The sequence below is a fragment of the Vitis riparia genome, chromosome 12, assembly GCF_004353265.1.
Source record: "Vitis riparia cultivar Riparia Gloire de Montpellier isolate 1030 chromosome 12, EGFV_Vit.rip_1.0, whole genome shotgun sequence".
NCBI lineage: Eukaryota > Viridiplantae > Streptophyta > Magnoliopsida > Vitales > Vitaceae > Vitis > Vitis riparia.
Window position 1 is genome coordinate 2,491,443 of NC_048442.1, and position 16,203 is coordinate 2,507,645.

At 36.4% G+C, this 16,203-nt stretch overlaps 1 protein-coding gene across 1 annotated transcript; it reads right to left on the minus strand.

Moving 5' to 3' along the window:
• Nucleotides 1–478: 478 nt before the first annotated feature.
• Nucleotides 479–15,985, minus strand: LOC117926714 (non-lysosomal glucosylceramidase-like). Its single transcript, XM_034845964.1, has 20 exons — nt 15,881–15,985; nt 13,529–13,593; nt 12,647–12,757; nt 11,628–11,684; nt 11,424–11,494; nt 11,136–11,235; nt 8,700–8,770; nt 8,496–8,596; nt 8,292–8,395; nt 8,146–8,199; nt 7,935–7,990; nt 7,723–7,761; nt 7,463–7,607; nt 3,833–4,014; nt 3,668–3,735; nt 3,398–3,470; nt 3,264–3,325; nt 2,253–3,180; nt 1,750–2,040; nt 479–986 (listed from the first exon to the last, which is right to left on the minus strand). The coding sequence occupies exons 2-20, from the start codon at nt 13,586–13,588 to the stop codon at nt 710–712; spliced, it is 2,850 nt and encodes a 949-aa protein (XP_034701855.1). The 5' UTR covers nt 13,589–13,593; nt 15,881–15,985; the 3' UTR covers nt 479–709.
• Between the last annotated feature and the right edge of the window lie 218 nt (nt 15,986–16,203).

Below are 16,203 nucleotides of genomic sequence, written 5' to 3' on the forward strand. Positions count from 1 at the left end.
TTAATTTTTATTAAACCCGACACCAAATATATAATAAATAAAAATTCATAATATAGCAAATACAATTAATAATAATCATTTTTTATTTTTTAATCTTTTAAGTTTTCATGTATTAATTTTTACAACATCTATCCCTTTAAGGTCACTGAGACTGGGCCCGTGGGATTAGTTGACATCTATCCCTTTAAGGTCACTGAGGCTGGGCTCGTGGGATTAGTTGAAGTACTCGGACATCCATGGTTATAAATAATAAAAAATAAAAAATTTACGATATTTATCGTTTTTAGATTTATATGTTATATATGTAAGAGTATGGAATAGTAGAGACATAATATTTTTTATAAATTAATAAAAATTTTATTTATCATAAATTAATAACCCACTAAAATAATAATTGCTCTTAGTCGTAAAGGAAATATTTTGTAAGGGTTTTAGTGTATCAAACAAGAGTAAGCATTTCATAGCCTTAGACAAAGTAGAGATGTTTCAAATTTGCATAATTTTCCATAAATATGAGTATTTTCTATAATCACCAATCTACAATAGGACAATATCCTTGTAGACAGATGATACAATAGCTACCTTATCTTAGAACCCGAAAAAATAACAAACAGACTCGTATATGTTTTTTATCACATCGTCTTCAAGCCTTCATCCATGATGAATCAATGATCTATACAACAATGAAGTTGAATTGATGAAACTTTCCTCAGAGCCACATCCTCTTGCAAGTGTAGTCATAGATAACCTGTAAAGCGCTCCTGGAGACATCCTCGTCTGGCAGCCTTAGGAGGCGGGCGACTCTTGAGAATCCAGCATGCTGCAGTACTAGAGAATCTTCATTCATTTCTGGGTTCGCCTCGTACTTGTGAAGTTTTGGCTGCGAGAATGCCCACTGCATTGCCCATATGGCCAGAGGTCGCATGTAACATAGCGATCTGTATTGGTCGTCTGTGTTCCAACTCTCTGGAGTTTGAAAAGAATAACTGTGGAAGAGAATGGTCTGATTAGTATAAACAAAGCAATGGAAGAGAAATGTCACAAAATATCAGTTCAAAGATATTATCACAAGTGCCCTTTGATTCATCATAATGTCATATCACCGGGTAATGATCCATCAACTGGTTAGTTCTTATTGAGGCACAAATGGGAGAATTTATCCTAGAAGAGGGAAAACTCCTTAAACTGAACAAAACCATGACAAGGGTTTATGTATAAGAACGAGCAAACCCTTATGGGTCGTATCCAAAGACATGGCAAAGGATGTTTTTGTGTCAGCAACAGAATCCCAAACTCATGGAATTGTAGATCTTGTAGCAGTTGAATGAAAAAAGTAGGGAAATAATTGTTGATCATAACCATTGCCACTTTAATAACGAGTCTCATGGTATTGGACAAGTACGGAGTCTCTAATAATATGCTTGAAGAGGAAGGAAATTTGCTAGCTAGCTAAAATGCTGATTAGAGAAAACATGGACAAGGTTACACTTTAGCTTAGTTTCATGAATACAGATTGGAGAACATCATCTAGTGGTTATGGACTAAAGCACTTGTTTGAAGATATGGTGCTTGAAGATCAGGGCATCATAAGGTTTTCATTTTCTTTTAGGGTTTTTCCCAGCTTATGGTGTATCACAATCCACAGCAAAGATTAAGCCAAAAGTTCTTTACAAGTTGTTGGTCTTCTTAGCTTCAACAACATGGATGGTAGCCAGAGAAGAAGAAAAGAGAAAGGAATGGGCAACTTACCCAAGTCCCTCTTGGGACCATGCAGCTTCATACACTCCACTTGCTGTCTGAAAGGCCATATCCACCAGGCCTTCATGGATCATCGTTGCAGCAACACCATATGTGACTCCAGACCATATTTCTCTTGACTGCATTGTTGTCATGTCAACCTTTCCATCAGGCAGCATCCCATTCACAGCCCCCCGCTTCCCACCCCCTACCTTCAACACATTGTAGTGATAAACCTTCTCCAGTGCACTTTTTGCTTTGTCTTCATCAACAATTGGAGAAAGACCACAAGCCCGAGCATACCTGAAAGGGAGCTCAGTAAGATCTCATTTATATACTACTAGAAGGAATAGAAAAGCATATGCATTTGCATCCAACAGCTTAGGCATATTTAAAATTCTTATCATGGTGAAGACATGCATTTATACATGTGTGCAAGTGTAAGGTTTGTTAAAGTGAACTAGAGGCATTAGAATTTGAAAAAAGATAAGGAAGTGACTTCAATCACAACAGACCATTGTCCGGCCAACTGATCCGCTTGAATAGATGAACTTGAGCTACCATCACTGTCATCATAATTGAAGTAAGAGCCATTCCACAACTTTTGGTATACCCCCTTTGCCTTCTGAAACTTAAACCAAAAATAATCCTCAGAACCCTTGTCCCCTACCACTCGTGCCAAGGCGGAAGCAGCCTGCAAGGCTGCCACCCAGAGCCCACCACTATATGCACTCACGCCAGAAACTGACCATGTGTCGTATGTCTGATCAGGGAAGCCTTCATTCTCAATCATCCCATCCCCATCCTTATCGAACTGATTCATATACGCCAATGCAACATAAACAGAGGGCCAAACCGCTTTTGCAAAATTCTTATCACCTGTAGCAACCACATCCCTGTAAACTTGGAGAACGAATTTTGGATTCAAATCTTTCCACCTATCTGTATTATAAAGGTTATAACCGTTTACTTCAAACCAGGGGTCATAGTTTCCGACATCATGAGGAACAGCACCAAGAACCTTTCTCGAAACCCATTTCCCATTACATAGAAGTTTCATTTTACTGGGATCATGCATCATTACTGATGCTGCAAAGTCTCTTTGAATGCTGAGCTCAAGTTTTGGGAATAGCATGATTAGTGCAAAAGATGAGTAGAAATGAACATCATTTGTATTCCACATAAAATACTCAACCCCTTCAAGATAGAGGAATTGACCAATATTTTCTTCTCCTTGTTGAAGCAAATTTGGTCCAAAAGCAGAATTCGATGTAACAGGAGTGTGTACTTGCTCAAGTACTGATGTCATCCTTTCAAGGATGTCAACAGCAGTGTCATTGTGATGGGATATACTGATGGTGTTCTTCAAATCTGATCTGGACCTATCTAGGGAGAACTTTCTTTCTATAATGCTTGTGAAACTATGTACTGGAGGTGATCCATCTGCAAATTAAAGAAGAAATTCAATTTGGGTCTGCATAAATGAACAACCTTTCAGAAGAATAGGGTCTGAACTCCACAAATACCTGTCCAAACCGTTCCCCCTGAATTAAGATAGTAGAGCTCATTGAAGAGAGTGATGGGGTACCTGCAGAGAACCTCCCAAAACTGTTCAGCATCTGACAAACATGCAATCAACAAATGACACAAGTAAGCTCACCATTCAGGGAACCTCTTGTCTTCGAGAACGGGTTTTTGCCATGCTTCTATCTGAGACTCCCAGTGGCCATGATCTACATCCCAAAGAAAATGAAACCAACTGATTCTTAAATGATGAAAATCAAATAGAACATCTTTTCACACATATTGATCAAGAGCATGGCAACCAGATTTGGAATCCTTCTAGTGCTACTATTCAGTCCCATTCCCAAAATGTTTGTGCCCAAAGATATATACACTCAAAAATCCTAAAGGAGGAACAGAATATTACCAAGAATAGCATCATGAGCAATTTTTGCTGCCGCATCCCCACGGGTGCCATAGAATTTTGTGTAACGCCTGTTGGTGAAAAATTTTCAGCAACACCATACATTTAAGCTTATGATGTTTCTGATGAAAAAATTTATATTTCTGGGACTAGTTTTTGGCAGCCAACCTGTAGTAAGTCCTTTCTTTTGAAAAGTTTATTTCAGGGCAGTCCCATGCCAATGAAAACGTCACTGTTTGCTCTGAGTCTGATGGAATTGTCAGGGAAGCAGCAACGGCTGCCCCTACTGATGATCCCAGTTCTGAAGGCATTGATGTTTCAGCAGAATTTAGGCGGTCAAAGGATCCATGCTATTAAAATAGATGTACAGTTATCAAGTTCTGTGGAGAATAACAGCAAAAAGTGGCCACAGCAAAAAAGAAAAAATATTTGTAGTCTGTATGTACAAGAAGGGAAGATCTTAAGTACCACTAAACAGCTGAAAATATGTCTCAAACAACTATGACTGCCTACAAAAGATAAGCATGTCCTTGAAAAAGGAACAGGAAGAGCACAAGAACAGCAGCTGGAGCTGGAAAGTAAAATACCCAACAGCTAAGTCCTCTACGATCTAACTAAAATCTTTAATAGGGAAGTCATTCACATGTCTTGTCAGTTTCAATAACAAACACATACAGAGAGGCGATGACTACTATATTTCATATTTTAGGATTAAATAAAACTTCGAGTCTCAGGCCCAGACATTTTTACCATGGCTTTTTGGTATTTTTGTTGGGATTTTGTCAAGTCAAAGATTATAGCTTTCTTTAGGGAGTTCTTCCTTCATGGCACCTTTCAAAGAAGCTTAAATTCCACTTTCCTAGTATTGATCCCAAAAAAGGGGGAGTTGAAGATTTGAAAGACATTAAACCAATTAGTTTGGTAGGGGGTTTGTACAAGTTGCTTGCCAAAGTTTTAGCAAACTTGCTTAAGACAATAGTGGGGGAGGTGGTTTCAGATACTCAGCATGATTTTATTCAAGGTAGACAGATTTTGGATGTACTGCTCATTGCTAGTGAGGCTATTAATTCTAAGTTAAAAGGGCAACATTCCAAGTCTCTTTTTAAAGATGGATATTGAGAAGGCTTATGATCATGTCAATTAGGATTTCCTACTAGTGGTCATGACTAAAATGGGGTTTGGGCAAAGGTGGATAAGTTGGATAAAATAGTGCATTTCCATAGCAAGCTTTTTTGTCCTTATCAATAGAACCCCTTTAGACTTTTTTCGTAGCTCTAAGGGCTTGAGACAAAATGATCCGTTATCCCCTTATCTGTTTATGTTGGCCATGGAGGCTCTTAGCCAATTGTTGTTCAAATCCAAAAGCAGTCGCTTCATTTCTGGGTTTAAGGTAGGAAGAAGCAGTGGAGAGGGGATAGATGTGTCCCATCATTTGTTTGCCGAGAACACCCTAATCTTTTGTGAGATCAATAGTGATCAATTGAGATATCTAAGTTAGGTGATTATGTGGTTTGAGATGATCTTTGGGTTACGAGTGAATATGGATAAGAGTGAGGTAATTCCTATAGGGGGTTGCGACAGTGGAGGATGTTGCTTCAATGTTAGGGTGTAAAGTAAGGAAGCTACCCACCTCCTACTTGGGTCTTCCTTTAGGTGCGCCTTTTAAATCTTTCAAGGTGTGCAGTGGAAGAGAGATTTAGAAAAAGATTAACAAAGTGGAAGAGGCACTACCTTTATAAGGACGGGATGATTACTTTGATCAAAAGCACATTATCAAGTCTCCCAATTTATTTCATGTCTCTATTTGTTATTTCAAGAAAAGTGAGTTCAAGACTTGAAAAGATCCAAAGGGATTTTTTATGGGGCAATGGGGCCCTAGAGAAAATGTCTCATTTGGTGAATTGGAATTTAGTTCGTGTAGATAAGGAGGGAAGCCTTGGAATTTGTAACCGTGTTGTCCTAAACAAAGCCTTGCTCGGGAAGTGGAGTTGGAGATTTGTTGAAGAGGGAGCCCCTTTGAAAACAAATCATTATTGGGAAGTTTGGAGAAGAGGAAAGGGGATGGTGTTCAAGAGGAATGAGAGAAGGTTATGGTGTGGGGGTGTGGAAAGCCATCAGAAATGAATGTGAGGGTATAAGAAGAAGATCTCGCTTTATAGTTGGGAACAAGAGAAGGGTCAAATTTTGGAAAAACTTGTGCGAGGACCAAACTTTGAAAGAAACTTTCCCTAACTTATTTTTGTTGGAATGGGAGGAGTCTAGGGATTTGGGTAGTCGGAGCCCTCGCTTTTCAAGACATCTTAATGACTGGGAGATGGGAAAAGTGGAGAATTTATTTCATAAACTACAATCTTTGGTTGTTAGAAGGGAAGTAGAGGACATTCTGAGCTAAGGAGAAAGCAAGAACAGAAAATTTTAAGTTAGATCTACTTATTGCTCCTACATTAGAGCTTCTAAAGATCCTTTTCCATTTAGTATTATTTAGAGGTCCTAGGCTCTTGTGAGGATCAGTTTTTTGCTTAGGAAGTGTCTTGGAGCAGACTCTTGACTCTTAACCAGCTGAAAATGAGAGGTTGGAATATCCAAATAGGTGTTACTTGTGCAAAAAAAAACCTCATCTTTTTGCACAAGGTTAGAATGTTGCGGAACTTGATTTACTCCCTTTTGGTGTGTAGTAGGTTATGCTTTCCTCAGTTAGAAGGAATCTGTTAAGTTGGCATGGCTCGTTTGTGGGTAAAAAACAGGAGAAAGTGTGGAGGGTCGCCCCCTTATGCTTATTGTAGACTATTTGGAAGGAAAGAAATAGAAGAGCTTTCAGTGACATCAAGTGGTCCGACCAAGCAATTAAATCTATTTTCATGTATACTTTTATGAATTAGGCTAGAGTGTATACAGAGGTTCACGCATTGTCTTTGATTGATTTTGTAGATTGGTTGCTTGTCAGGTAAGAGGAAGGCCTTTTTTGTCTGCTTCCTAGCTTTTTTTAGGCTTTGTTTGTATACTTCGTGTGTACTTGTTTCGTCATCTTTTAGATGCTTTTAATGCAAGCCCCTTTCATTACCTATCAAAAAAAAAAAAACTTCAAGTCTTAGGGAAAGATTCACCCAAAAAAAGCCAAGAGCCCATCAAGAGGCACATAAATAAATATGCTATAATAAGTATTTTCTGATAGGGTAATCTTCACAATATTTTCTATAACAATATGCTATACACACATATGAAGCATACAAAAGAAAAGCATTATCATTACAGAAACCACCCTTAAATCCAATCCAATTGCTAGTTTGAGAAATGGTAGGATCAGTTGCAACCGAACCTCATTCAGCACAAATAAAACAATCCAGGCCAAAAAGCTCCAATGTTAAAGCCAGGGGCAGTTGATATTGGACTGGGCCTAAGCATTTTTTCACTTTTTAAAGCCAGGTTCAACCCACATATGAAGTTAGACTAAACCCAAGTCCAACTCCTAGGTGCAATATCAAACCCAGAGAACAGGATGTTGGATTAAACACCTACTTGATCAACACGGATTTACATGCTCTATTCTAGCTGGTTTAGAAATTGCAATTATCCCTGAATTTTGAGATTTTGTTTTTTTTCCCAAACAAATTTTCAAAACTGAATATTTAAACCAAGTGTGTATGTCTAACGAGTGTTAAAAAGTTGAAACCACAAGAGAATCTATCAGACCTTATAATACAAAAGAGCAAACCTCATGGGTGAAGTGAAGCACCAAGCAAATTTATTTCATTGCAAGTTTGCAACACAAATGAAACATAAAGGAGTGGGTCAACCAACCTCTTTTATTTCATTCCACATATCTTTGGCTGTTATACCGGGGGTGTTTCCAGATATAAAAAAGCAAGGACACTCTGATATGTGAACACCATCCATTTCTTGTGCTGCAATTGCATAAGTCACTGGGGGTCGTCCATTTGCAGTCCTGTATCGGTGCATATTGGTTAAAAATCAAGGATCAAAACATGCATACTAGGATGATTAAACTGATCAAACCAAGTGCTGAAATTTTTCCATGTATATCAAGTGAAGGAACTTACTTATGATGTAAGAGTACACCCCGCACACCATCCTTCATCCTAGAAGAACAAAATATCTTGAGGGTTAAATTACATGAAATACAGGCTTAAACTAGATATGTGACTTTTGTGTAGGTAACGTCTAAAAAAACCAGTAACAACAATGATTTCATGATAAATAAATATCATTTCAAAATTCTGAAAAGAGTTCAAGCTGCTGGCAGTGTTCTTACATAAACTTTGAATTCAAGTGCTGACCAGAAAGTCCAGAAACCCCTCCTACAGAATTCTGAATTCACACAAACAAAAAGTGATTTTAGATAAGCTGTCATAGCTTCTCTAATTCCACATTCTTTTGCCTAGGAAGACACTACTGATAAATGTTGGTGATGGGACCCAAAGACAAGTTGAAATCAACAAAAATGCAATGGAAAATTGACTTACTGCCCATGTGAAAAGTAAGGTGATGTCTGCAGCAGTCTTCCCTGAATTAAATAGCTGAAGAAAAGAGGTTCACCTGCTTAATATCAAAACTATCCAGCAGTAAACCTACCATGTAACAATCAGATTTCTAAGAGGCCCATTCTTACCGTGAAAGTAAAAACTGCTACAGGGAAGCTGCTCTCCTTATAATTATGGGGAATAATAGGAGAAATTTGTCGGCAAACAATTTTAAGTGCAGGGTCAGGTTCTCCTGCATTTAGAAAGAAAATTGGCCCATGTATAAGATAAATCCCCATGATGAAGACTAGGTTATAAGACTCAGAAATATACAGCTTAAAAATACAGATTACCATCATAAACAGTCCAAGCCCTCGGATACAAAGCAAGATATGTAGATTTGTTCCCATTCAGATTCCAATCCCAAGATCCAATCCCTGATGGTGGACATTCTCTGTTCATGCACAACCATTCAAGAGTTTTTAACTTTTACACAATAAATTAATTCCCTTGAGAAGTATAGACTATTTAGATTATGTATGGGCATGGTCGCTTACTTGAGTGCCTCTGGGCTCTGTCGGCACAATACAGTAGAATATTTTTCACCATTTGGGCGTGTAACAAATACCTGTATGAAGAATTCACATTGAGATTTAGAAACCTATAATACTATGAATCAAAGAGCAAGTAACCAGCAATAATGACAATAAGCTTTTAAAACAAATCCAGGAATATACCCTTTTCTAGGAAACATATCCAAGTTTAAGGTCACATGTGAGATGATCCAATACCTTGACTACACCAATTATTTTTTTTTATATTCTTTATCCTTGACCAACTAAAAAATATTGGTCAAATCATAGACCATTGTTGTCCATATCTTATGTTAAGTGATAGGCCATAGATGTCTCCTTCTTGCCAGTCATCCAACCCCATCCTCCATTTAGTCACACTCAAACATTTTTCTTGTCAATTCTGAATACCAATCTAATTAAAACAATGATATGTTCAGAATATGCAGCTACTTGCACCCAGGGAGGATAAATTAGTGTAGAAGTTATCTATAGATGGTTGCTTCTAGTTACTTTCTTTGTTCAGGAGGATGCATGGAAGAGAATTCTCCAAGTTCCCTATAAAAGATGTCTTTATCTATGTAAATAGCCACACATATATAATCCACAAGTTCAGTTTCCACATTTGTTTGTACATCAGACACAAAAGAGGTGATTTTGTGTCAAGAAGGAAGAAGGAAATAGCCTATTCTTTGCTTATCATTGAATGATTTTAACTAATACTTATTCAAGAATTCATAAAATGAGAGAAGTGTTAGATTACTAGCATTTCCATGTTCTCCATAAAACTTCTGGAAGAAAAAAAATGAATACAAAATCCTGAAATAGAGATTTGGAGGCCAGTGGACTATATGAAATTCAAATAATGATGATCATGAATCAAGTTTAACAAAGGAAAAGCATCCATCTAGCCAATCCCAAGTAATTGGGATTAAGATTTTCTAAGGTTGAGTGTGATGATTAATTGAGTGTCACTACCCCATTATGACCTTTTTTACAAGGGAAGAGCAGGCGAAGAAATTTAAGGAGAACAAGGTTAAAGCATACATTTTTTTTCCCCACCTCTTTCTATGTTGTATTTTGGTTAGTTTTGTGAAAAAACTACTAAAGATCAACTGGAAAGGCCAAGGATTCTTTTGGTAATTGGTAGAAAAGAAAGACAACCAAACAAATCAACCTTAACAAACACTACTTACCAGAAAAAAAATGTCAACCTTAACAAACACCTCAACCTTTTTCAAACAGCTATACAATAGTTCCCATTTTAGGGCATCTAAACCAGAAGGCATCCAATCGATTCAATATTTCAAACATTTTAGTTAGGTTGCCATTGAAAAACTAGGACATAAGGGCAGACATAAAGATCTTAAAATTCAGTATCATTCAAGTATTATTTTATTGCTTCTTGACTAGCATTTTTTGGACTCAGACATGTTTTGCCTTCCAACAAGCATACATGGTTGTAGCCTTTTCAAAAATAAAAATCTCCCAAATCTAGCCATTAAAACACGAACACCGCACAACTCTGATCAAAAGCAAAAAAAAAAAAATCTACTTTGGATGTCAATGGAAATGCACAACTAAAGTGGTAACAAGTACAACCATAAAAATGCTGTAGACATTAATCTCTAATTCAGAAGTACACTGAACACATAGTAATCAGTGTTTGAGTTTGTGTTTTCTTGGAAAAACCAGATGAATCAAGAAATAACAACTACAAATAGCAAGAAAGTTATAAAAGGATGAGGACCCAATTTCCGCACGTTTTAAGTAAACAAAGATAGATTCTCTTAGGTATCCAAATTAGCCTCAGACACAAGTGGGTACAAGTCTTAACTGTCTGGAAATGCAAAGATACATTCTGATAAATGAAGTAAATTAATGAACTGTGTATAAAAACATCATCTTAAGAATAGACTCCATAATGAAAGAAATTGAAGCTATAAAAATATGTCTAGCCATATAATATCATTAGGATGATGCAGTCCTAGACATGCATGACAAGTCAATGAAAGAATAACAATCTTATATTAACTACAAAAGGTTTTACTAGGAATAAAAACTATCATTTGAAGATTCATAGTAACAGCTTGGATTAGTGATCTTTGATGGTCAGGCCTCATCTCCTCTTCTATCTATTTTCCTGAACCCTCCAAAATTATTGCTATTTATATCTGTACACATAAAATGAAATCCCCCATTTATTTTAACAAGAAAATCAGCAGTCCTGAAGCACAACCCCTAAAAGGAGCCAATTTTGGGGGCGGCCTCCAGGAAAAAGAGTACAGGCAAATTGAGCCCCAGCAGCCAATAGATCATAGATGGAAAACATGCATGCATTGAGATGAGTATTTTTTCTAAGGGTGTATCACTTGAGGATGGCAATAATGAAATGCTTTCAAAAAGCATTAATGAACTTACAGAAAATTGATTTTCTAAAACTGGTTCATTTTCTGATGTTATAGGAAATAGTTGAAAGCGCTGAAATTCTCCTCTATAACTTCTTCCAATACTTCCTGCACTGAAATTTGGTATTTTCAACCATGGAAAATATTAAAGGAGGTAGTTCTGAAATGATCAATGAAAGCTCTAGTTTTACAATTGTGATAGAAGTATAGAACAGTGTACACAGATTAAACATCTGAAATTTCCAAACAATGCTACACAAAGTAATTTCTAGAGTAATAATTGGGAATAATAAAGACCTACCCAATACCACCTAGAGGGACTCCCTGACTAGATGAAATGTAACGCTTTACAAAAGGATCGATCATTGCACCCTGGAAGAAGGAAACAGAGATGTAACAAAAGGAGTTAGGATGAGAATTCGATAAAATGAGATTCCTCACAAATCATGATTACCAAAAACACCCATGAAGGTAATCTGGACATTGTGAGGTTAAATAGAATTACCCTTCCTTTGGCGGTTTCTTCTCGGACATGACGCCATAGCCGAAAACCTATTGGAGCCTACCAAAAATCAAACAGAAATTAAGCTATGATAGATAGCAAGAGAAGGGCAATCATTTTCACCCAAGTTGATAAACATTATAAGAGGAACCTACATAAATGGATTAAGACCCTGAGGCTTGAGAATTTCTCATGTCCTCCCTCTGAACCACAAGTGTGGCGATTGTTGACATGGGAATAGGCAAGTCTATATTTTTCTATGTGTTTATGTACATGTATGCACCAATTTACAGTTTATATCTGCGGTGCATGGTGTAGAATAGGTAAACAGTATGACAGTTGAGTTCAGTTTGTCACCAATTGCAGTTGACCTATTCCACTTCAGTTGCACAGTCCAACAATGAATGAAAGAACAAATTCTTTTCAGCTTCAACATGATTCAGTTTTTTCAGTTGCACAGTCCAACAATGAATAAGAGAACAAATTCTTTTCAGTGTCAACATGATTCAGTTTAAGTTATGAAACAAGATATATCAATGCTTGGGGACAAGGGGCAAGATTCAAATTTGTTATCGAAAAGAAGCTGCATGTCAGAAGGTAAATCTTTAATTTATGAAAAATAATGGAACATTGAAGATCTTGCTGCCATATCATTGTAGAATTATTAAGCATGGTTACTTCAATATGATCATGATGGATCGAGCATGACTACTTTTATGTTCTGACCAGATCATTGTGCAGAAACTATTAGACTGAAATTGATCCATCCATATTCATATACAAAGTATTTTAAACATCCTCTGTAAACTCCTTCTTTCTTTATGATTTATCTATTATATCAAGGATGCATCGGGTTTTTAAGGATCTCAAAAAAGAAGTGCTAAAGTTTTAATTCGCATTCCTAAAATTGCCCTGTCAAAGATTCGCAAAAGATTCAAAGAAGTCTAGACATAAAGATTTTCTCTTGCAAGGTTAGAATGAATACAGAAGTAGACAAGATTCATGTAAATTTGTGAACATACCAAATGGAATGTTTCTCGAAGATTTATTTTGAACTCTACAGGGGCATTTCCATCACCGTTTAGTTTTCGTTGCCAAGTCAGGGATCCAGGTTTCCCAGGGTCAACCTTAATCTGGGAATACAAAAGACATGAGAAATGAGACCACCATGTAAAGGGTCCAAAAGCATCAAACCAGAAATAAACATCAACTCAGTAATAAATATCAACTGACGTTATGTCACTCAAGGTCATGAAACAGTACCTGAAGTCATATACATGCTGACAGTTCTTATTTACTAGCATCCATAGTGCAATGAGTGTGTGAAGCATGATGCTTGACAGTAAAAAGCCAAAACGGAATTGAACGATAAAATGGTACTTTAAGTTGATAATCAAATTTTCAGACATGAAAAAAGTGCTTGGCTTCTTAATAGTAGGTTAAATAAAGCAAAAATACAAAAAGCAGATTGGGTGTTTTCTTTTACAAAGTGTGTGTGGATGAATTTGGCTGAATACTATCAAGGCACTCTACGTAGATTTATGGCATTATCTTTATTAGAAAATAGTCAAAGTGAGGGGCATCATGATCAAAATCTACCGTCCCACTTCATAACACATCCAACAATGCCGATCACCAAAGGTAGGACACTGTCATTAAATGATATTGCAGTGTTGATAACTATAATATGTTAAATGTTGCAATCGCAATACAGGACACAGATTTATCAAATGGTTAACCAAACTATATTTATATGTATTTGCATCATTTGAAAAATAGAAAACTGGAAGAACAACTAAAACAAGCTGAAGAGAGGCCACAGTATGAACTAAATATCCCTTAATGGGGAGCAAAGAGAACTGCCAGCTTACTCTGCCCAACATATAACAAAGAACATGGCCTACCTCTTCAATAGAAGAATTTGAAGGTTCCCTTTCTCCTTCCTCAAGACCGTTCTCACACATCTTTTCTGAATAAGAATAGTAGAAGATAAATTAACACGGTTGAATTCAAAGATTCAAACAACTTATCTCACTATTGGATTATGCTCCATTTAGTTCAACAAACACACCCGTTAAGAGTTTCACCATGACAGCATAGATCGATTCCCAAGTAAAAAGTTCACATTTAAACCAAGGCAGAAAATCCTTAAAGGATTTAAAACCAACCAATGATGGGAATATTGAGAATTATAAAACAAGAATACATTGAACATTCCTTTTATCTGACCCAAAATGAGTAAGATTTTGGTACAATATTAGGCCCTTAAGATCACAGTGGATGACTTGGGTCAGAATCCTTATTTCTCTATACGAGAGTTATTTTCGGATTGAACACCTTCATTAGCATCAAAATAATTTTAAAGATGAAAAAGCCCCCAAGCGATGTAATCTTCATGTTTTTTATGTAAGATTTCTCAATCTAAGGAGTCACCAAGGCGAATATACTCACCATTATAAAAAAATTCAACTCGAGTAGAAAAAGGACACATGGGAAAGCTCATCATTTTATAAAAGTTTGTGCAGAATCAAGACCTTGGCATCTTTTTGATCATTTATGACAACCTTAAATTTAGTTTCTTTCCAGTTTCCACACAAAAATAGAAAGAAAAAAAAAACACTGTGCTTTGGGGTATCTCCCATTTGGATGCACAATAAACAACTACTAAAAATTCCTTTCAAATGGAATAATTTCTTGTATTTTAGTCAGTAAATCAAAGGTGCACCACACTAGCTGTTTAGTCATTTTGTATTGTTTTATTTAGAATATTGCCTTTTCTACACTAGAATCCCTCTATTCAATTATTTTATAGGCTTTTGGAATCAGACATGGCAAAATTGAACTTTTGCTTTAATCCTTTTTACTGTTTGAGCATACTCATCAAACCAAACCACAAAATTCCTCTTAAGTTGCTGACACATAGGCTAACAATCTTTAACATATCACATATTTGTGTGCTTATTTATTTGTAAGGATCAATGTACACCAGATATAAAACTTTTCATTCTCAAAAAACTAGACCATGTTTTGCTAAAATCTGCATTATATTTTCAATTCAATCGGAGATTGAGAGCCACCCCACCCATCAACAATTAGAGTTTCATTTCAACATTCTATAAAAAGAAATGCATGTCTTTAGATTCGAATACTGCCCAATAAATGCAACATTAAAAACATATCCAGCCAAATGGCAGACTTGGCCAAACATGAACCCCAAAAGAAGTTATCAAAAAGAACAAACTAACAACTCTCGCACCATGTAATTTTTATCCAAACACAAATATACATAGCCACATATAAACATAATTCCTCAAATAAAGGCAGTGAGTAAAGTCATCAAACCCCCAAAACCCATCTCCTCCACAATTATCATCCCAAAAAACCACATTTGATAATACAATTCTACAAAAAGCAAATCACACCATTCACCATTATACTTATCAGATTATCAAATTCAAGTAACCCGATTCGACATACAAATGAAAACATGTCAATTGGGATCAATCAAACAAATTGGAGGAAGAGTCACCAACTTTGAAATGTGGAGTGAGTTTTGACAAAAACAAGTTCAGAAGGGGGAGGAGAAGAAAATAATGATGATAAAATATAAACCGGTCTCCTCCATAATTTTCATCCCAAAAAATTACTTTCGTTAATCCTTCTCTTCATCAGACAAGTCAACAGCACATCAACCCGTCCACCATCACACTACAAATTCATCAGATCATCAAATTCAAGTAACCCAACTGACCATACAAATCAGAACAAGTCGAAACAAGTTATCTGGGTCAATCAAATATTAAAGAGAAAAAACCCAAGAACCACACAAAAATTGGAGAGAAGTCACCAACGTTGAAATGCAGAGTGAGTTTTGACAATGAAAACAAGTGCAGAAGGAGAAGGAAAAGAAGATGATGATTATGACCAAGTGTAAACCCATCTCCTCCATAATTTTCATCCCAAGAAATCCATGTCTACATCAAACAAGTTAACACCACATCAACCCATCCACCATTATACTGCAAATTCATCAAACTATCAAATTCAAGTAACCCAATTCACAATACAAATCAAACTAAGTCCAAAATCATCACCTGGCCCCACCAAACAGAACGGAAAAAAAATCCAATGAAGCCCACAAAAATTGGAGAAACCGTGACCAAGTTTGAAATGTAGATTGAGTTTTTGAAGATGAAAACCAGTACAGAACAGGAAGAAGAAGCTGAAGATGATGATATAAGTGTGAGAAACCCAACCTGAGAAGAAATCAATCTGAAGAGAATGAATCTGAAAATGGTGAAAATGCTCAAAGCTTTCCTGGGTGGGAGAAGGATTGGCAAATGGTCAAGCGTTCAGGCCATCTTGATTTTGATATTTATGAACATATATGAGCTTGTATTTTATTCTCGTGGGTCCCTCTTTTGTAGTTTATTTTGGTTTGCGTCCTCCATTTTGTTGGATTTTTCTGTAATAACCTAATCTTTTTTCCCTTTTTTTTGGGAAAATATTTGACGGCCTGGCTCATAAATGGCCTTTAATTTCGATCATCTTCACAACAAAATGCCCCTTTTCAATAATT